The 21,739-nt window shown below is 40.5% G+C and overlaps 1 protein-coding gene across 1 annotated transcript in view; it reads left to right on the top strand.

The window, feature by feature from the left end:
• The first annotated feature begins 394 nt into the window (after nucleotides 1–394).
• Nucleotides 395–21,739, top strand: part of LOC134536808 (uncharacterized) — a 36,146-nt gene continuing 14,801 nt past the window's right edge. Inside the window, exons 1-2 of the mRNA XM_063376753.1 lie at nucleotides 395–484; nucleotides 6,957–7,098. Of these exons, the coding sequence (XP_063232823.1) occupies nucleotides 6,957–7,098 (142 nt within the window). The 5' untranslated portion in view covers nucleotides 395–484. The remainder of the gene's footprint in view (nucleotides 485–6,956; nucleotides 7,099–21,739) is intronic.

The following is a 21,739-nucleotide window of genomic DNA, read 5'->3' as shown; positions in this document are numbered from 1 at the left end:
CGGAAGACGCGCGGCGGCAGATGCGCGCGCGCTCCTCCTCGGACTGACATTGAATGAACGAAGAGTGAAAGTACAAGCCCCTGGTGGGGACCGCTCAAGGTCGCTCGCTCACAAGGCTCTCTCTCTCTCTCTCACTCACTCCCCGCGGGCGCCCGGGCTGATGAGGGTGGGGGGGAGAAGAAGCTGTTAAGGTCACTGCAGCAATCAGGATCATCCTCTTAATACGTAACAACCCATCCTTCTTCTTGCTCCCGAGGGCCTCGAGCCTTCTTTATCGGGCGTCTTCCATCTCTATCCCCTCCTTCCTCGCCGACTTCTTCTTCTCCTCCCGCCGCTAGGGGCGCTGATGGGCGCCGCCGCCCCTCCCTACGGCGCCGCGGCCGCCGTCGTATAAAAGAGGACGCGCGCGCCGCGACGCGCAAGGATTTTCCCCCGAGCGGCGTCGTCGTCGTATTCGAGTAACAGAGCCCGCGCCGAGACACAGGTGAGTCTACAGCTAGGGAGACTGCCTGCCGCTCGAGAGAGCCCGCTGGCACGCTGTGTGGTTGAACTGGACCGGTTGCCAGTTTATACTCGGTGATTTCTTCCAAATCAATTGTTCACATGTTCGGTTATAATGCATTTGGTTAGTATACTATTGAGATACCTGCATCGTGCACTCTACGAAAAGCGGTCGAAAGAATATTCAGCCCAAAAAAAATAGCGCTTGTAACTCAGTACACGTGATGGAAGTGAAAAATTCTTTGTCAATTCAAACCTCGAATCGAAAGTTTATCATAAGGGGTAAAGCGGCAGAGAAAGAAAGAGAACGAAATAAAGAGAGAGAGACAGAAATAAGACAGTTTTCTAAAAAATATATTACTCACTGTTGAAATACACCATAAAGAATAACTGTGTGTGTAAGTGTTTCTTCAAACAATTCTTCCATTTGAAATACGCCAAATCTCTGAACGAAATATGAAATTCATAACAGTTAGCGCAATCTTTGCGGGAAATGAAGGAACTGTCTCAACAACGCTCTCTACGCTGCTGGTTGAACAAGGCGGAACGCGAGTGCGCTGGTAGCAAATAAGTTATAAAATTCAAGACACTCACAGCTGATTGCATAGGATACCTATATCTATTTTCTTAAACAAATGCATACGCATAGTCTTTGTGTTTTTCTTTCATTCATCTATCTCAATCGTTCAATTTTGTTTTAGGGGGAGGGGGACGAATCATTGCACTAAGTGAAGAACGAAAACGAGCCCAGCAACGTATATAGCATAGTGATATTTATATATATATTTGGCCAAGTACCTAATCTCTGTCCTTTTCGCGTCAAAAACGTTTCACAACAATGTGACAGCGTTGTATTAAAATTCTGCCTTTTTACTCTTATGGCGCCCAAAGAAGTTTCACTTAAAAAAAGCTGCGGAAGTTTTATTTGCACCGGCAGAATTGCTAGTGTGTCACCACCCGCGGTGTTAGAGGCGTCTGAGCTCGACTTCGTCCCTAGTTATGAACGAAAAACAATCAGAAGCGTCTTATGTTAATGAAAAAAAAAAATATCGTAAACTTACTGGAGTGTGCCTATCTCCGCTGAAGAAGTGGCGGAAATTTAGACAAAATAGACAGAAGGCCAGTGTATTTTTTGCGTGGCAGAGCGCGTTCAGGGCGACACACAATATGCCGTTTCGCACTGCACAACGCGACGCTTAGAATACAAATGGCAAAGTATATGTTCGGTTGCTTACAAAGTTACGCATCGCTGTAAAATAATACATAGTTTGATCAAAAATAGGATTCCCTACAATCTCGTACACATACATACTTTCTCGCCAACAAGGTTGTCTAGAAATGTCAGGCCAGTCACATAAAAAGCATTTCCATGGTTCATTAATATGCAGTTGTTGTTTTTTTTTAATCTGAGCGTCCAGATTACGGTTTCTCGATGTAGATCCTCCTCAGAAACTTCCAAGTTGCGATGAAATGGCGTATCCATTTCCCTCTGGCTTTAGGGAGGTCGTGTTGGTGGGCGTTCCTGCCCTCGCGGGAGTAATCCAACACGTTAAACAACCATTGCAGCGGCATGCAGAAGATTGCCTCGCCTTGCCCAAGATGCGGGGAAATAATTCAAAGTGGAAGTTATTTAGCAAGAAATAAACCTCAACTGACAAAAGAAAGGTGATGTTATTTCCTCGCAATAAATTATGGGTTTCTGTTGGCAGAGATTACTTGAACGTATTAATGTAATTAGCTGTACAAAATTAAAAAGATTGAGTCAGCTATTAAAAATATAGTAGTTTTATACTTCGCACGTTGGATTCTAATCGGAGAGCTCATTGTCTTGTAAGGTGGAAGCTATAAGGTATTTTATTCGATTGCTCCATATACACAAAAATAGGTCCAACCAAACATTAGGATTCACTGACTTCATTTTGTCTCAGGTAATTTTTAGTCACCACTTTATTTCGTGGCTTTTAGTCACAAAGCTAACTGAATTATCTCAATTAATACTGTAATATAAAAGGGAAACTTGGTTCGATGACAAAGAGTCGTCAGGTATTAGAGTTTCGTTTCAAGAAATCAACATAAAATTATGAACTACAAACCAAAAAAAATTTTAGTCGAAGATAAGAGTTTTCTATATAAAACTAGTGAATTATTTATCGCACCAGTTTCGCATGCTTAACTTCGAGAGTTTCCCAAAATTTTCGGGTGACTTTACATCATATTAGATCATGGGTTCCGAACCTGGAGGTTCTGCGAGGGTAATAATGCTGGTAATTTTTGGTATGTATATAACACGTAGAATGGCAGATTAACGCCACGTGGCTTGCGCTCTCTCACGCTGCATGTACTCTAATAAAAAGCGTGGTGATGTGTGTGTAAGTAGGTGGCCTCTCGCTGTGTTTTATCTCTTTCTGGTAAAAGTAAAAACAAAGGCCAGAAACCGTCTCAATTTGGAACATTGCGATGTGAACATTGAGATGCGCGTTAAGTGAAACAAAACCTAACAAAAATTTCGAATGCAAAACAATTCCAACCTTTGCATTAACTGTCATTAAAAAATTAAGGACATAAATTGAAATTTTATTTGCATACCTATATTTTGTGCAATTTTATGATTAATAAAAACTATTTGTATGCATGAGTTATTTTCTTCGATAAAATTTTAAGGGGGGATATAATAAGTTACTCTGATAGGTCATAGGGGTAACAAGACTGAAAAGGTTAGGAACAGGGGCTTTAGATTATCCCACAATCATGTAGTCATTCCCCAATGGGGTTTCACTTAAACCTAGGGACTGTAAAAACCAGCTCTTCCTGAAAGCATGTGTATATTCTAAGTTCATATATCTTCTAGAACAGTCTGGAAACTTCCAGAACATTTTAGAATATTTTAGAAAATTCTGGAAACTTTATGTACGAATCATTATCAATCAACTTTTCAAAAAGGATCAAAGTAACATTTTTGCTTATAACATGCAGCCAAAATGTTTCGAATATTTTCTATTAGATGCATCTAGCATTTTCTCAGAACTTATAGAATATTCTCGGTAATAATGGTATGGCTAAGAGCTCTACATTGATCGCTAGTGAAAACTCCTATAAAAATAACTTACCCATTTACGCCCATGCGGTAAACAAACTTATTTATCCGCCCTTTGCGTAAAGAATTTAAGTTATCAAAAAATGTCATATTATAGTTTTTAGTAGTATTTAGATGATAAATAACAATTTTTGATAGGCTCATATTCTGCCTACTAAGGGACTATTGAATATTTTCTGTGAGCTCAGTTTGTTTACCCCTTGCAGTAAGGATCTTTCGTTTAAAAATTGTTTCATACCTAAGTCTTAGGAAATATTAAGAAGGTTTACCGGGTTTGATGCTCTTCCTACTTTTGTCGTTCAACCCATAATGTATCTGGTTTATGTTTTTTATAACCTTCCCCATTTCTACCGCTTGGTCAGATTTTGTCCATTAACGATCTCGATATATATTTAACATCGCTTTATTTTACGTATAAGTCTGAAGTATTTTGTTGAAAATTACGCCGATTATCACGTCCATAAAAAAAGGATATAGATGACTTTGAGGTCAAGGGAACATGAAACGAAAAACTAGGTGAACATTCTCTGGTAGTGGAATTATGATAATAAATGCTAAAGGAAGATTTTTTATTTATTTTATTTTAGTAATATATCTTAAAGTGACATTCGTTTGCGTTAGTTCCTCAACCTACCAGAATTCCAAGAAGAAACCAGTTAAAGTGTTCGCTTTGCATAACAGCAGTTGCAGGGTTGTTCCTTGTTAGGTCTCGTACCTGAGAGTGGATGGTACGCAAGTATGTTTATCACCGTGACAATATTCCTGATCGTTCACACAAAGAAGTTGTGACCATCATTTTACGGAGCTATGATTTGTATACGATGACTCGTGAGTTAATAATTTGAGTAAAAAAATTAGATGCGGAATAACGATTGCGTTCCATTAGGAGCGCATGTATGGGTTTCAAGATTATGTCAAAAAAGTACAACGTAACGCCTTGGCTGAATGGAGTCTCGTGCTAAACTCGCCAATAGTTTTCTATGAACTGAACAATATGCAGAGCCATGACCATGCTTGTTTTTGACATAGTTTCGTTCATAAAACAATGGCTTAATCTGGTTTGGTTTCATTTTCAAGAAATTATTGCCAAGTTAACTGAAAATCACGCGCAAAGTTATGCGTTTGTGTCTTTTTTGTTTGTTATCGTTGAGATGGAAATAAACTTAACTAAAACCAAAAAATGCTAGTTCTTACTTATTGGAGTAAAAAGTCCGTCGCCATATTAGCAAACGTTTTCAAGGCATTGCAAAGGAATTAAAACTTTTTTTTTATTCACTCAATATTGGACTATCAAACACTCTTAAACCTTGGCTTCGCTAATCACGTCAAATTTTAGTTATTTTCTGAACGAAACTAAGGAAATGAAAATGTTATCACCCATCATTGGGTGTGAGCCCAGGCCCTAATTTTTTATCAGAGAATTCATTCAGCTTACGGCATTTCAACGGCAACTTCAACAAGTGTTAGGTAATGTCATAAATGTGATAATGCTTGTTTGCGAGAAGGGTTCATTACGCAATATTTTTAATTAAACTAGTTTCCTTGACCATTTATCTTGTCTTTTTCAGAAATCTAACATCTAAACCATCTAAAACCAATTTTCGTTAATTATAGAAATTGAACGTAAACTTAAAATATATTAGGTACCATTATCCTTTTTTTTTTTTTTTTTCAATATTAAGCACAAATGTGGTTTGAATATCCGTAATGAATAGATATTTTAAATTTAAAAAATGTGTTTTTTGAGTCAATCTTTAAATATGATTACTACGTGAAATGTTCCTATAGGTTACCACCTGTTAGGGCTTGTATCCAACCCAAGGCAAGGGAACAAGTGGAAACATCGACTCACGCAGTTATGTTTACAGTGCAGGGCCACCGGCTGACTAACCGAATTTCTAGAAGACAAAACGTAAAATAAAATCAGTTTCCGTCTGAGCCCGGCACGTCGCCTGCTTCCCGCGGAGCGTTTGAACGTCACAGCGCTACGATCGCGGTCCTCTCGGCCAATGAAGTAGTCCTCTGAAGCCCGCCAAATTCAAATATGTGCGCCACTGTTCGCGCCTTTATTTGCAGGGCTTCATTTCTGGACACATTGTTCCTAACAAAGTTACTTGGATGGCAGATACCAGAGAGTAATGAGACTTCTGAACCTAAATATAGGAGTTCCACAGGTTAATTGGTATTTTTGGCCTAATATATTTTCATTTTGTATAACTACTACTTTATGTAGCATTGGAATAAAGGGACCGATAGTTTATTGTGCAAATGATACCAAAATACATTTTTACTCTGAAAATTGACCTTTATTATAAACTGCGAAAAATGAATAATAAAATTAAAGCTTAAATAAGTGTTAATTTTATTTCCAGATATATAAATTGAACTATGTGTATTACATTTAATGCAAAAATTTCCAATCTACCTAGCCAAATTAAAAATAAAATTCATGTGTGAAAAAAAAATAAGTGTAGTTGAAGAAAATATGTCACAGACAAGAGTTCCAGAAGTAAATCATTTAGGTATTGTGCTCAATTGGTTTCTAATATGAAACAGGCTTGTTTCATATCTTACCAACCAGTTTCGAAAACTGGTGTTTACAATTTTTACACTAATATCGGTGTTATTTGTTGAAGGTATTAGAATGGTTTACCTAATATATTTTTTTAGTCTGTTCTGCAGTAAGTATTTAGGCTTGGAGGGGAGGGGGGTTGACAAGCTAAGCATAAATCAAACCACTTATTACAATACAAACAATTGTTTTATTTAAAATTTTAAAAAATCTTCAGCATACACGAAATAATTCAAAACTTTTTACAGTATATGACATTTTAATGTTGAAAATTAGAACTACTAATAACTAGTATTTATAGACGTAAATATCAGTTGAATTGTGTCGCTGATAATTGTAATAAAAGACATAAACAGAAAATAAATTTACCTAACCATCTACTGCATACTATAATTTCACAGGAATATTATTAAATTTTTCTTCTAAAATTTTAGGTGACCGTCCTTAAAAAATAAAAGTATGTGTATTAAAATTTGAGTATATTATTTTAATAATTAAAAATTTTCTTTAATTTATGAGTAGGGCTTTCATTTCTCTTGAAGCTTATTTTAAATCTTAGAAATTGTGTAAATAATGTAATAATTTATCTTACATTTAAATTATAGGTATACCATTATTTTTATTATTCTGTATTTTGACATTCCATGTCTTTAAAATGTTAAGAAAAAATTAAAGCACCGCAAGTAGCGTAGAAGCAACCAGAACACTGTTGTAGTTGGATCGAGTTGTTTGTGTGGACGTCGGGAGCAGCTGGTCACCAGGGTGCGTGTGTGCGCGTGTGGCCGGCAGATGAAGCTGCAGCTGCGCTGCGTGGCGGTGGCAGTCAGCGTGCTGGCCACGCTCGCCTCGCCCGCCATCAACGAGGTGCGGCAGCCGTCCAGCCGCCCGGGTCGCTTCCTGTCGCTGCCCGTGCCCAACAAGTGCGCGCAGAGTGAGTACCTACACCCGGTCCTTCCCCGTCGCGTGCGTGTTTACGCTGTAGCATAACCAGGGGCGCAACAACAGGGGGGGGCAAGGGTATTTTGCCCCCCCCCCTTCTGAAACCTTGAAGTGGGGGCAAACGGGGGCAAAGAAAGTGCTCTACAAGTCGGATATGTTATTTCCACTAGCTGTGTAATCAATTTTTAGATAATAAAACTGCTTAAATAGCAACTTTTTCCACCTTGAAATACAAATTTTCCCGGGGGAGAACCCCCGGAACCCCCGCTTCAATAGGGGGGGATCGATGATTCTTTATAAAAAGGTATATGCCCCCCCCCCCTTTTGAAAATTTAGTTGTTGCGCCCCTGAGCATAACTGCGTACTAACTTCCTTGCGTTCTCATCTTCCAGCATTCTTCCACATTCGCATACTTCCTTCCGCGTGGCGGCCGAGAACGTTGAATTTTTATTTGTAGTCTCTCGTTGCTAGGGGGGGGGGGGGGGATGGAGAAATGTTTTTTTCACCCTCTCACTGCTCGCTGGATGGGATCAGATACCTGCTGATTTGCGATGGTCGCGTGGTGATCGCAAGTTGCTCTTGGTTTTTTTTTTTATGGGCTCGATTGTCGAACTTGTTGTCTCGTGACTATACATACATAGATCTGCGCGTATGCGTCTGGCTCGCTTCTTCCTTCAAGTGCGGCGCAAATATACCTGGCGCACACGAAGGGGCTGGCACTAGATAGGGGCTAGGAAGATCTTTCATGAAGTTGGTACCTCTGACAATGCCAATAATGCTCAAAACCCGTATTATTTATAGTTAAACTTTGTCTTCGAACGAAAGTAATTGTTTTTCCGACAACCCAAAAATCGTTTATTTTGCCATTTTAACTATGTATTGGTTACAAAGCTATTTCATTTGAATGTATCGACATTATTACCTTTGTTATAAACCTATATAAAACTGTTTGAAGTAGTGGTTACACTGTGGCAAATGTTTTGTTTATAGTGACGCGCACGCGTAATTATTATTCGCGGTCATGTTTCAAGGTAACTTTTCAAAATTCTAATTAATTATTTTCCAAGATGAGCTGGAAGATATGTTGGCTGCAAGTTAAGAGTAAAAACACTATCCTATGAAAGGAAGCATGTGAACCCCACTGCGCTGCTATCACGCGTCCTCTCAGCCAGTGACGCATACCCCTGAAGCCCGCCAAATCAAAACTCTTCGCGCTACTTGGCAGGGTATCGTTTCATTACGTATGTTCCGTAAAAGTAGATGCTGTTTTGGCATTTTCTGCCACCAATTCAATTTATTCCCCGAATATAAAAACCATATTATGTTATATGTAATTGAATTGACATTAATATGAATCATGTAGAAAGCAATACATATTAAGAATTATGATTTTCCACCATAGACAGAGAGATTTTTTACAGTAATGATGCCACAGTAAAAACAGTTAAAATACTTTACATTAATGGACACTGAATATGCTTATTAAAGATAGTAGCCTTCTCTCTAAACACGTACTAGAACATTATCATAAGAAACGGTAGTGTAATATTCAACCTTTCGCAAGTGGCTATGTTAAGCTATGAATTTATATGTATAAAAAGCACCAAAGGGTCATCATATAGCTTCAAATGTGTTCTCAGGCTTTCCTTATTCCATACTCCTGAACACCAGGTCCACCCCCCTTCCCATAAAATGGTATCAGCAAAATATATTTTTATAAATCGCTTCCCCAGCCCCTCACCCCCTCCAGGGACTACGTATTCCTTAACAAATCCTGGCAGCGCTCATGGTTGCGTCTTTCCTTTTTTTTTGTGATTCCATGTATTACGGATGCGAATTCCTGTTTTTGTTCCCCGTCTTTATTGACCAATGTTGGTGCGTATACAGAGACCTACTGCCCACCCACAATCTCCTAATGAGACTATCCATGAACATGAAAGTAACGTCTCTTTCTCTCTCTCTCTCACACACACACACACACTTCACTTACCCTTAGCAAGGGGGGGGAGGAAGATGGCCTCCTTCATCTTTCTTATACAGAGGGTGGCCACGTCTACGTGATGACATGGTAACAGCGTGAAGCCTTTTATTTTCCATCTGATAGTCTGAGCTTTGTTGTTTAAGAGTCCAAAATATTCGCTGAAGTATTGCGTTTCCATTGTTTAAATAGTTTTAAATTACCTTTATTTTATGGAGATTAGTGTGTTTAAAGACGAAGATTCTAACTGATGCTCACTAACCAACATGGAACGAGGTCAAGCATGGTTGTGGGCGACGACTGGTGGGGAAGTGACTTCAGCTACGTCACAGCTGACGACTCCCAGCTCCGAGCTGCCGTAGGACCGCCGCTGTAGCCTCGCGCGCGGAGGAAGACACGGGCGAACCTGACCTTCACCCCCAGGGAAACACCGACAGTGAAAGTCACGAATAAATACTGACTACTTTGAGACGGGAGAATTGTTCGTCGGGTCTTCCGAGGTCACGCAGCCAGTTTATCGCTCGCTCTCTCTCTCTCTCTCTCTCTCTCTCTATTTCTATCTCTCTCGCACGCGAAACTGTAAAAACAAAACTCGGCAAACTTTCAATTCGCATCCGTTATTCAAAAATCACAACAACAAAAAAGGAAGCAAGCAACTATCAGCGTAACGAGGACTTGTGGAAGAAGAAGAAGGGAGGAGGGGGGTTGTGAAGCGATGTATAATAATATATTTTTCATATTCATCTTTCTTGGGGATGGTGGGGAGAGGGGAGATCTGGTGTTGAGGGATATGTAATAAGGAAAGCCTGAAAAAAACAATTTTATGTTATCTGAGAACCCTTCGGTGTTTTTTCATACATAGTAATTCATAGCTTAACATAGCCACTTGTTAAAGGTTTAATATTACACTACCGTTGCTTATGATAATGTTCTAGTAAGTGTTTAAAGAGTATGCTTCTCTCTAATTAAGCATATTTGGTGCCAATTAATGTTAAGCAATTTTATCTGGTTTTACAGTGGTATCATAGTTGAAAAGAAAATTATCTGTATTAGGGAGAACTCTCCCTGACTTCGCAATGGACGAGACGCGAGTGGAATAATTTCCTAGCCGCTCAAGTTCGACACATCTGCGACGCCAAGTGTCAATATTTTCCGAATCATGATTAGATTGTTTCACTGGCAATTATCATTATGCGTGCTTTTTTCGTGTGTAACATCTTAACTATCAGTACACGGCAATTGGTAGGAATTTCTAAATATAGTTAATCTTTGTTAAAAACTACATTTACACAATAATGTGATGTCGCACGTCTGTCGCGCTATTATGATTGCTACACAAAACTAAGATGACCTTGTAGGCCCGCGGCTATGGAGGATTCAAGGGTGGAGGACGGGGGTGGAAATAGGTAGGATACATCTCCCCCCCCCTCCCCTTTTTTTACATGTTATGAAAAAAAATTCAAAATATAGGTGAAGACAGTATTTTACTATGTGAGAAGCCACGTATCTTACAGCTACTGCTTTAGACCCATATGTCAGTGTTAGTGTAAACAGTAATGTCAGGTTTTTATATGTAAGATCTTAGCTCTAGTTATACGGCATTTGGTTGGAGTAATTTCGTTATTGCGACGGAAGTCAAGGAACGGAAATGTGTAACAAACCGGTGCTGCCACCTGTGGCGAATGGTGCGAACCAGAGTTCACAAAGGCAAAATGAAACATTGAAGTATTAACTGTTTAATGAATTTCAACAAGATGGGCTGAAATTTAAAAACAAAAATACCTTATCGAAAATCAGGATTTTCGATTTTATTGGAGCCGTTTCATTGTGTAGTTTAAAATTTCAGTCAGCTATTTAAATGATTCAGTAGTCGACACGTAGCTGCTCCGGCAGCGAATTCTAGCGGCGGGTGCGAAAGCTACGTGTGATTCGCGTCCAGAAATGTAGTTTTAAAAACAATTCGCGTGTATTTATCTCGTTCGGCGTTATTTTGAAGAATTCCTAGTTTAATGTCGTGTCCGAGTTTCGTATTTTTATGTGTATTTGCAAAATGAGAACACATGACTTAGCTCGTTACCGAGGTTAGATGTTACGCATCACTGGCGAGTGCTGAAAGACCCGCACCTCCTGTGTCCGCCACTGGAACAGGCCAGCCCCCGGGAGCGGGGACACGTGTCCGGCGGGCCGGCCTCTGGAAGGCACGCGCCGTGACGTAACGGACCGGCCGTCGCCACCTCTACTCGTTGCCACACCAAGAGGCGCGGGCCAAAGGTCGTGTCGCCAGGATCGCTGCGGGCGTCTGTCGCAGGGCCGTCCTAGCAGGGACGGATCTAGGCCTTCCTTCGCCTGGGGCAGAAATTTGGATTTAACATATCCCCCACCACCACCCCATCCACCTTCTTTTTTTCCAGAACAGCTATAAACGTACCAGGCAATATTTTTTGTGCATCCGTGTACACTCAGAAGTCGAAATACGGTGTAGTTTCGACGAAGACGGAGCTATCTGAGATTACAAAAAAAAAAAAAAAAAAAATCTTCGTTTATTCCAGGTGAATTCTTCGTTGAAAAGCCCGGCGAATGTACTGTAATTTCCAACAGTGCAGAAGCTATCATTTCTGTCAAAGCTTCTGGAGTGCGAAAAGGTGAGGCGGTCTCAGCGGAGGCAGATGATGCGGCTCTTGACGCGGTGGTAGTGGCGGGAGGAAAGAGTCCTGGGAGGGTCATCGGGAGTCGGCGTTCCCAGACAGTTCCCGGCTGGCCGGAGACCAGCGCTGTCAGCATGCGTGGGAAAAGAAGGGAATGCAGCCACGGAAGCTCCAGAAGGCATGGCACAATCTCCAGGCTTTGCTGCCTCGCTACTGTGACGTCTTACATTGGTGCTTCGCTCTGACTGATCGTGTGTAAACGCAAAGCTCAGCTGCAGCAGTGTTCACATAACTCACTCCATCCTCAGCCAATCTGGTTCAATTCCCGGGATCAAACCTAGATTTTTGTGGTGTTAGAAACGTGGGCTGGATGTATTTACAATAATGCGTTGATAGCAAGCACTTCAGAGCTTTATTTTTTTATAAATAATTCAAGATTATTTTCCCTGGAATTTAGTTTTTCCTGGACCTCATTTAACATCGTTCACTCATCACAATGGGCTACAGATGTGAGATCTCTTCCTCGTTTAGAGGACAGCCGGCTACACCCCGAGGACATGCCTTCTTTCGTCTCAGACACTGCGCGTGTGGCAGAGCGACTGTGGGAATAGATGCAATTCTGAACTCACCGTTATGTTGTGTTTGCTGGCACTGGAATACAGGATGTTCATAAAAAAAGACCCAGTTTCAATTGCGTATTATAACAGTTTAATTTATGCTATTTACAACAAATCATACAATAAATTGAAGGTAAACTAAACAATTTTTCTTAAAAAGATTTAATATGTGCACATTTAGTTATACGGCACCATAAGTCCCATTTTCCCTACACTTTGTTTAACATGTCCGGATTAATGGAAGCAATATCATATTCAGTTCTGTGTCTCAACTCTGGTAAATCATTAGGTAGCGACGGAACGTAGACACGATCTTTTATAAAGCTCCAAAGGAAAAAAAATTTCATGGCGTTATGTCAGGTGAACGTGGAGGCCAGCGAAAAAGATCTCTGTCGTCTCGACTATTACGTCAAATCCAACGGTCTTCGACGTTAAACCACTCTCGTGCAAAGAGCTTTCCAATGGGGAAGGCCGAGATTACAGATTCACTATCAGCTAATTGCAGAACACAAACGCTTTACGCTCAGGAGTCGCCATTTTGCCTAAGTGGTGCTCCATACGAGAAAACAACAAAGAGTAGGCATACTCGTGCATGCGCTTATTAAAACTGTTTATTACTCTTTAATTGTGACCTTTAATCAACACTCTACAACACTTGCAGTTTATACGATCAAAATTTATAACCAAGACATTACTTTATGGATTTACTGTATTGTGCTTCAGAAAAGCACCCAGGCCCAAATGAAACTTGAAAGATATTTTCCTAAGATTCTGGAGAGAACAATTTTCCTCCAAAAAAGTTACTTCTTGTCACAGTTCCTTACCGACCAAGAGTTTCTCTATACGTAGTATTTTTTTTTTCTGGCATTCCTGTTGTTGAAGACAACTTGGGCGTGTACTGACGGCGTGTGGAAAGCTTTAGTATCTAGCTGTGGCAAGGTATGTGGAGGAGGCTTCAGTTCTTAGTCAACATCATAACGCAATCTGACTTGTTGGCTTGAGGAAAAAAGAAGTCACAAATCACATGTTAAAGCGTGATGTCTTTCAGTATTTGCCAGAAATGTGTAATATCTAACCTCGGTAACGAACAAATTCCTGTGTTCTCATGCTGTAAAAACACATAATACCAAACTTGGACACGTTAAATACTTAAAAATAATGACGAGCGTCATAAATATACACAATTTGTGTTTTCATCCACATTTTTTGACGCGAATCACACGTAGTTTCCGCACCCGCCACTAGATTACGTTGCCGGAGCCGCTACGTCAACTATTGAATCATTCGATTTGCAGAGGCAAATTTTAATTTATATAGTGAAACGACTCCAATAAAAGCGAAAAAGACTTACATACTGAACCCTTCATTTGGATTTGATTATCGACTAGGAACTTTATTTAAATAGTGGACATCTTGTTCAAATTCACTAAACAGTTAATACTATAAAGTTTTCCTTTTTATATGCGAACTTTGGTTCATGCCATCCGACACAGATGGCAGCTCCGTGGTTACACATTTCCGTTCCATGCGAGATCCGTTCCATTCATGAAATTACTGCTACCAAATACCGTATACCTAGAGCTAAGATGTTAGACATTAAAAAAATCTGAATAGCACAAACGCGAATTGTTTGCACTTCTGACCTAGGGTCAGTATATGGTAGGTTTCTCAGCTTTCCCTGACTCAGCTGGCCGCTGTCCAGTCTCAAGAGGAGCAGTTGGCACGGAAGAGCTGGGTGTTGTTTATTCTAGAGACGATGGCGGACGCTCTCACCTGAGATTTCTTTTTTCTTCTCGGCCTATGATCTCACCTCGCCTTGTGTCATCGCTTGGCAGATTCCTCCCTGACAAGAGATGCCCACTGGGTAGGCGCCAGCAATGCTGCGTTTTTGAGCTCAGGGATGCAGCCACTTGTCTGGTTAGCTGAGTGAGACAGGGGGGTTGCGGTCTAAGTTGGGATGGGTAGCCTCAGCCTATTGACATAGCTGGACCTCTAACACCTTTCCGGTTTGCGTGTACGGCGTATCCGTACCCACGCTTTGGGGGCCCTGGGGCGGCAGGGCCACTAGGCTAAGAGCGCCGGGTAATAAAAGAAAAGGGGGAAATCCCCTGTGTCATGAAATCATGACAACAGATTCCTATCCGTTCCATAACTCTGACGTTATGCTTTTGAAATTCAAAGTCACCCGGGTTTGAGTCCAGGTGCCGCCATTCCGATATTTGCCGACGATTTCTCGAAATCACTGCGGGGCATTGCTGGAACTGTTCTTTGCCGTTGGCCCTGTTACAGAAACATTACAATACTTCATTAATATGCAGTTACGTCTCTGAAATGAATCTGAAATGTGTTCTGTATAGTGTGGAGCTCAAGTAAAAATTTTAAAAAATATATAAGTATTGATGAAATGCTAAAAATAACGCCAAAAGTTAGTTGTTACTACAGTTTTCAAACAACAAAATTAAATTAATGATTATAGTCTAAGACGATAAAGCTTGATATCAAACTTTCTCATTTACCTAGAAGTCGGTGGAGCGTAATCCATTCCAACATTGGTAAAGCCGAGACTGATAAATGTTTTCTTCTACTATTTACTTCTTGCAATTTTCCGTTCCATGCAACTTCTGCCGCATTCACGATGTTACTCCCACGAAATGCCGTGCACCGAGAGAGCTAAGATGTTCAACATCAAAAAGTAAATAGCGTCGAGCGACAGTTATTCCAATTAACAGTAAGTTAACGAGTAGGAGATATTGGCCGTGGTACGTACGTTGTATTGCGTGGAGCTTCCAGAAAGACCGTTGAACCTGAACACTTTTCCGTGTCGGATCCCCAGTGAACTTTCCATCGCCATCGCATCACTCTCGTGTAGCTGAGGGTCGTGGGTTCGATTCCGACAACCCCGACATGTGAGTCGAATTGATGGGCCTCGTGTCGTGTGTCTAAGTGGCTCGCGCACCAATGGTATTCCAGGACGCCCCGTTGCTGGAGTTTCCGTGCGCGACCGCGCGGCGCCCTATCGAACCAGAATAGGACCATGTCTGTCCATGTCCTGTGAATAGGGCGTGAAGGCCACGTGGTGGCAGGAGGACACCGAGGGATGCTCGCATTGTCGCCCGGGGCTCAGGGAAATGTGCTTTGTGCTTTTATTTGTATATATATATTTATGTATGTGGGGTTGGGGGGGGAGTAGCGAGAGAGAAGCTGACTTCACGCATTATCATTGATTTAGTTTTCCATAAACAAATTATTAAAGATTCCGAGATTAATGAAACGACAAAATTATGTTAATTACAAATGATCAAATTAATATATTTCGTAAGATCAATACCAAATATTTCTAATTGTAAAAGGACGTGTGGGGGAAGAAGAGGGGGAGGCTAAATTCGCAGTTATTTTGGACGAGCCTAAAACATTTAAATTAATGATCAAATGTTGGTTACACGAACATGTTTGTAACACACTAGTCGGAGTATCCGCTCTTCGCTACGACAGAACACAGTGGCACTGCTTATTATAGGTACACACCCCTCTTCGTGGGGGCGCCACTGTCGTTGCAAAAGCCGTTGCCATGTATACGACGCAGAAGGCATCAACAATGAAAAAGCCCGTAGACATGGTAACGAAGAAAGAATCATCAATTAAATAGCAAAATTTCATGAAACCTTGATAATCTTTCATGTTATACTACAGTTCCGCCCGCGTGGCGTCCAGTGCAAGGGCCACTCAACACGGACCCTCCTTTGATACGAATGAAATTGAAATGGGAGCTTACCTTTTGTTTTTTTGCTCTTGGTTGTGAAAAAAATGTGGTTTTTATTATTATAAATTTCCGGCTCCCTCATCGTAATATAAAATATACACCAGTTTTTTTTTTTACGTTTAGTCGTAAGCTTTTAAACACAAAAGGTTTCATCGAAAACGGTCCAGTAGTTTTTTGCGTGATGCTCGAACAATCAAGCAGACCAACAGACACACACACTGCTGTGGTTTTACTGTTATATCTCCGGCTTCCGTCATCGTAGCAAGATCACAATCTTTTAAACACAAACGGTTTATTTTCAAAATCGGTTGTGTCGTTTTTTTTTTTTTTTGCGTGAACCTCGAACAAACAAACAAACAAACAAACAAACGGCCAAAGGAAAGTTCTATAAGAATGCAGATAGATAGGTTGGGGACAGCCACGCAGACGTAGCTGGGAGGTGCTCGGGACAGCCCCTCGCCGCTGCGTGCCTCACAGCGGAGCCGCGGGGAAAGCTGCGTGCCTCCCAGGAACCTGGCCGCGGGTCCCGTTGCGGCTGTACGCCGGCACAACCAACACACTTGTTTCTGTTTGCGCGTTTACCCACGTCTAGTTCCTCCAGATGTCACGTCTCGACAATTAAGCCTGCGAACTTTTCATACACCCATTACAAACATCATCAATCTTAGGAAGAAAAAAAAAGTGATCGAGTCTTTCAGTACTCGCCAGAGAGGTGTAACATCTGATCTAATCTCGGCAACAAGCAAATTCGTGTGTACTCAATTTTGCAAATAACGCTTGCAACACGAAACTCGGACACGAAATTTTAACTTAGAATTCTTTAAAATAATGCCGAGCGTGATGAATACATGCAATTTTTTTTACAGCTACATTTCATTTCTGGACGCGAATCACGCTTAGTTCCCGCACACGCTGCTAGAATTCGTTGCCGGAGCAGCCACGTCGAATATTGAATCATTTGATTAGCGGACCAAAATTTTAAACTACGCAATGAAACGGCTCCGTTAAAATTGAAAAAGACTTGAACAAATACTAATCGCCTGCTTTGTACCTGATGTTCAAAAAGTAATTTTATTAAAATACTGCCCATATTATTTAAAATCATTAAACATTTAATACTATAGAGCTTCCCTTGGGTTTTGTAAACTTTGGGTCGTGCCATCCTACTCCACAGATGGTAGCACCGTGACTACACTTTTTTCGTTGCATGCGACTTCTGTTCCATTCACGAAATTACTCCTACCAAATGTCATATACCAAGAAATAAAATTTTACACTTCAAAAATAATAATATATAACCAGGAATTATGTATACAAACCATAGTCACATCAACATGTTTTGCCTTGTTTTTATTTTCTAAATAATACTCTCAAAACTCATCTACTTGGTCTTAAATTCGGTGTTAAGTTATCCACATTTTTCTGTCTCAGTGCGCAAACATTTTAGACCATGTCAGTTGCAATAGCGTGTGGGGAATTATCATTGGGGAACATAAGGCCGGATTATAGCCATGGGAAAGGAAACGAGGTGGTGTCAATAGAGAGGAAAATAGACTTGTTGCGCCTTATGGAAAATACCTGATAGTTGTGTCCATAAGAAAGCATTGACTGGATCTTTGACCGCAATATTGAGAAGAGTAAGATATCCGGTCGTTGCCTCGCAACGGTCCCTGTTTTGTTTGACTTCAGTGTTGCTAACACGTGCTCCATCTGAACTCTTCTAATACCTTTGGGCATTGTGCCTTGACATCATGAATTTTTAAAAATATAGGCCTTAGTTGCATTACAGATGGATTACTTAAATGTATGGCTCACAAATCACAGGAACTTAGTTTGGACCCTTGTTGAAGTCAGTATTCGTGGCCCGGTGTACCCGTTATAATTGCAGTTACTTACGTGATATAAGTTAAGTTCTCATTATTTCCTTAGGACGCTTACATGATGGAATTTGTTAATTATCTTGGGGAGAATTTTTTATGCTTTATAAAGCTAATAAGTATATATATATCAAAACTCAAATAAAAATATTCTATTTCTAAATACAAGACGGTGGCGAATGTTCCCACTTAAGGTTCGGCAACACCCTCCATGCTGGCTTATTGCAATTTAACATAATTTATTTTTGTTTCATTGCAATTGCTACGAATGTTTTGCCTAGCATATAAGTATATTATTTTTTCACCATAAATTTAAATTTCATAGTCCCATATTTCTGCATTAACATTTTGAATAAGCAAAAAAAAATTCAAAATATAGTATGATGCTTAACCTTATAGCACAAACTTTGTATGTGCATTTTGTTTTTTGTATTGATGTAACACGACGAGAAAGTTTGTGGTCTTTGACCTTGTGATCCATACACTGTAGCCACACAGATAATTTCGGACTTACGGTTTATTTTGACTTTCGGTGTTTGTACACAAGCTTTCGTGCTGCAGAAAATTTACCAAATACAGAAATCAACAGAGAGTGGACAAACAAGCTATTTCCGAAAACTTGAAGGAGCCTTTAATCTACAAGATCCTTTATTTGTGGATATTAAGGGATGGAAACCACTTTTGTTGACCTTCATGCAGTTTTTTTTGTGAAATGAGGAGTGGCGGGTGTCCTTTCATGCATCCATTTGGCCTTATATGGATGCCCCTATTTTTTTCTCTCCTTGGATTATGGTTCGCTGACAACCTTAGGCGTGATTAACACTCTATGGCCGCTTTCCTGATGGTTTTGAAAAGGTTCCTATCCATAAACCGTGGCCAATTCCTGTCTCAGTTTTTATGCATTTTAATCGCATTACATGTTCGTCTGTCACAAATTCACTGTTTACGAGGCGTTAATTCCTAATAAAAACACATGTATTTATGAACTCCGAATCGATAACTTAGTAGTTGTAAGCCTAATCATCGTAATCTTGAAGGAAATTTGTCGTTAAAGCCATTCTGTGTAAAAAAAAACCGTGTAACGTGAAACAGTAACAATATATCGATTGCAGCTCGGCGATCTTGGCTAACTATCCCGACTCTGATATTTTTCATCGCGCGCAATTAGAACGTACTCCGAACTTTTCAGTGTTCGAAATGATTTTGACGAAGCAAGTTGCAGTTGCAGTGATTGTCCTAGACGAAATGTGGTTTTGGTTTTTACGCATGGGGGGGGGGGAAATAGAAAATTATAGGAAACTGCAGGCTAAAAAATTGGTTGTAACAAACAAAAATTTTCACTTAGTTAAAGCTAATTAACCTTATTAGAGTTATTGTGACTATAAATACATTTAAAACAGACCGACTAGAATATGCGGTGTTTGCTCGAAAGAGTATCCCCATTTTTAATCAAACAAGACACTTGGATGGAAGAATGCTATATTCTGTGAACTGCCAAAAAAAAAAATAGAAAAATTACGAAACTCGCCAAAACATTCGGTCAGGAAGTCGGGGGCTCATTTACGTCTGTAACCTCGTTTACTGAACCACGAATACTGCAGTTCCTGGCGTGTCGAAACCCCCCGAGCCAATATGGCGAGCCGGAAGCGATGCCGTGACTCTGTACACAGCGAAGATCCTTCTTCTGGGACGCGTACGGGTGAGTGCGCCGTCATCCCATCTTTGAAAAAAAAAACGGCATTTTCAAGGAGGGAAAAAAAATGGTCATGCGAAGGGGGGGAAGGGGTAGTGACGCAACGTGGACGTGTAATCCGTGGATGGAGCTCGGTCGCGGTCGGGTGTCGGAGCCTGCCGGCGCTGCCCACGCGAGTTTCGTCACGGCGCGACCCGTGTTCCTGGACCATCGGTCAACGTCTCCCGGCGACCCGGGCGCCGCCCCGTGGCGACCCGGCGGTGTCGGCGCCTGCCGGGCGGCTCGGGAATGTGGTTCGCCTGCTCGCCCGATCCAGCATTCATTACCACACACAAGAACAACATCCTGCACTTTTACGAAACATTCTTTTGGAAACCACTTGCCAAGAAATTATTGGCAATGGCAATGCTTCAAGAAATATATTGCAACTTTGTACAACACGTGACTATGGTTATTTTCGCAAATATGAAATACGTTCGTCGAGATAATACTGAGTATTTGTTGCGAAATTTTTTCACATAATTTTATTTTTTTATCTTTTTTTTTTTTTTTTAGCCACGGAAAAGGTAATCAAATATTCAATAATTTTACTTAATTTTGTTTCATCATGCTTATTAATTTGCGCAGTTATTACTGGATAGCTATTCAGAAAACGGAGGTACTGGGACACCACGAAGCATAAATGCCCGGGTAAGAATGTGAACCCAGTATTACTGCGAACACTATTTTTTTTAGTGATGCAGTTGTTTTCACGTAAATGTACGAATTTACAAATATTTATCACCAAAAAAATTTACCGTGTTCTGCTTTTTACGTGACCCTCTGTGAAATCTAATGTGGTTCGCGACGAAGCTGGAATAAACTAGGGATCCGATTTTATGGAAATACCCTTGTTTATCTTTAACATTGTATGACATAGAAAAATCTCAAGAATGGACATCAATGATGACTAGATATACACTTGAAAATCCAGCTAAAATCAGCTTATGTCAAATGTTGATTTCCTAGACAGCACAGATAAGGCCGTGGTAAGAATAGACAGAAAAAAATTACACTACAGACAAACACATTTGGCAATAAATGACGTGACAGTTGCAACAAGAACAGTAAATACAGACTAACAACAACATTCAAGAACAGTAAATGCAGACTAACAACAACATTCAACAACACAGCGACAAATAGACAAACCTAATGATGAAGCCAAATTGATATTCTGATACCTGACGTTATTGTATTGGTCACCATACTTTAAAGTAGATTTTAAAACACGCCACCTTTTGCGTCGTAGAAAATAAGACGTTCAATACTTTCTTTGTATAATTCTTGCAATTGGGAAGTTTGATCCAAAACATTATGTCAGACATAGGTTTTTTCTATAAAACACGCTGTAAAACTAGCAATGACGTATATCCGACATAATGTTTTAAATCAAGACGGTCAATGTTGGAGTCATAGCTGTCCTTGCCGAGTAGCTTGCACGATCGGTCTGTTTCATCCGTAGAGTGAATTACGAGAAAATAACGAATTTCCTAGGTTAGTACGACTTTTTTTAATTGATATTAGGTGTTGCTTAGGTAACTTCTCTATTGAAGGAACGCGAAACTAAGATGAAATTGTGCATTTTGAAGCATTTTCAATGTACAGGTTGACTAGTGTTTCTCTGGTTATGTTTGCCGATTTCTTATTTTCTTCGTTGATACAAGCGAACGTGTCATGTGTTCTAAGGCGCGGTAGTTGTCGGGCGCGGAAGATTTGGCACTGCGCAGCCTCTACCTACGTGTTCGCAGTACGATCTCGCCATTGTTCTATGCCCGTCTTGCGCTGGTCACTGTCCACCAAAATCCACCTCTCATACCTCTCCTTATGCATATTTTTAATGACTTGTCTACAGTTGGCGCCAACAATTATGATAATGAGTAGTTTTACCTATTTATGGGTGTCTTGAGCACAGGCAACGCACGGTGCTAACAGCCGTGATGAAAATATGCTTGCCAAGGCAAGATGATTTCCAGGATGAATGTAAAAGGGACATATCACACACACACACACACAGTCCTGAG

This window comes from Bacillus rossius, chromosome 1 (assembly GCF_032445375.1).
Source record: "Bacillus rossius redtenbacheri isolate Brsri chromosome 1, Brsri_v3, whole genome shotgun sequence".
Classification (NCBI taxonomy): domain Eukaryota; kingdom Metazoa; phylum Arthropoda; class Insecta; order Phasmatodea; family Bacillidae; genus Bacillus; species Bacillus rossius.
The sequence above is the reverse complement of the archived record's forward strand: the minus strand, read 5'-3'. Positions and strand labels throughout refer to the sequence as shown.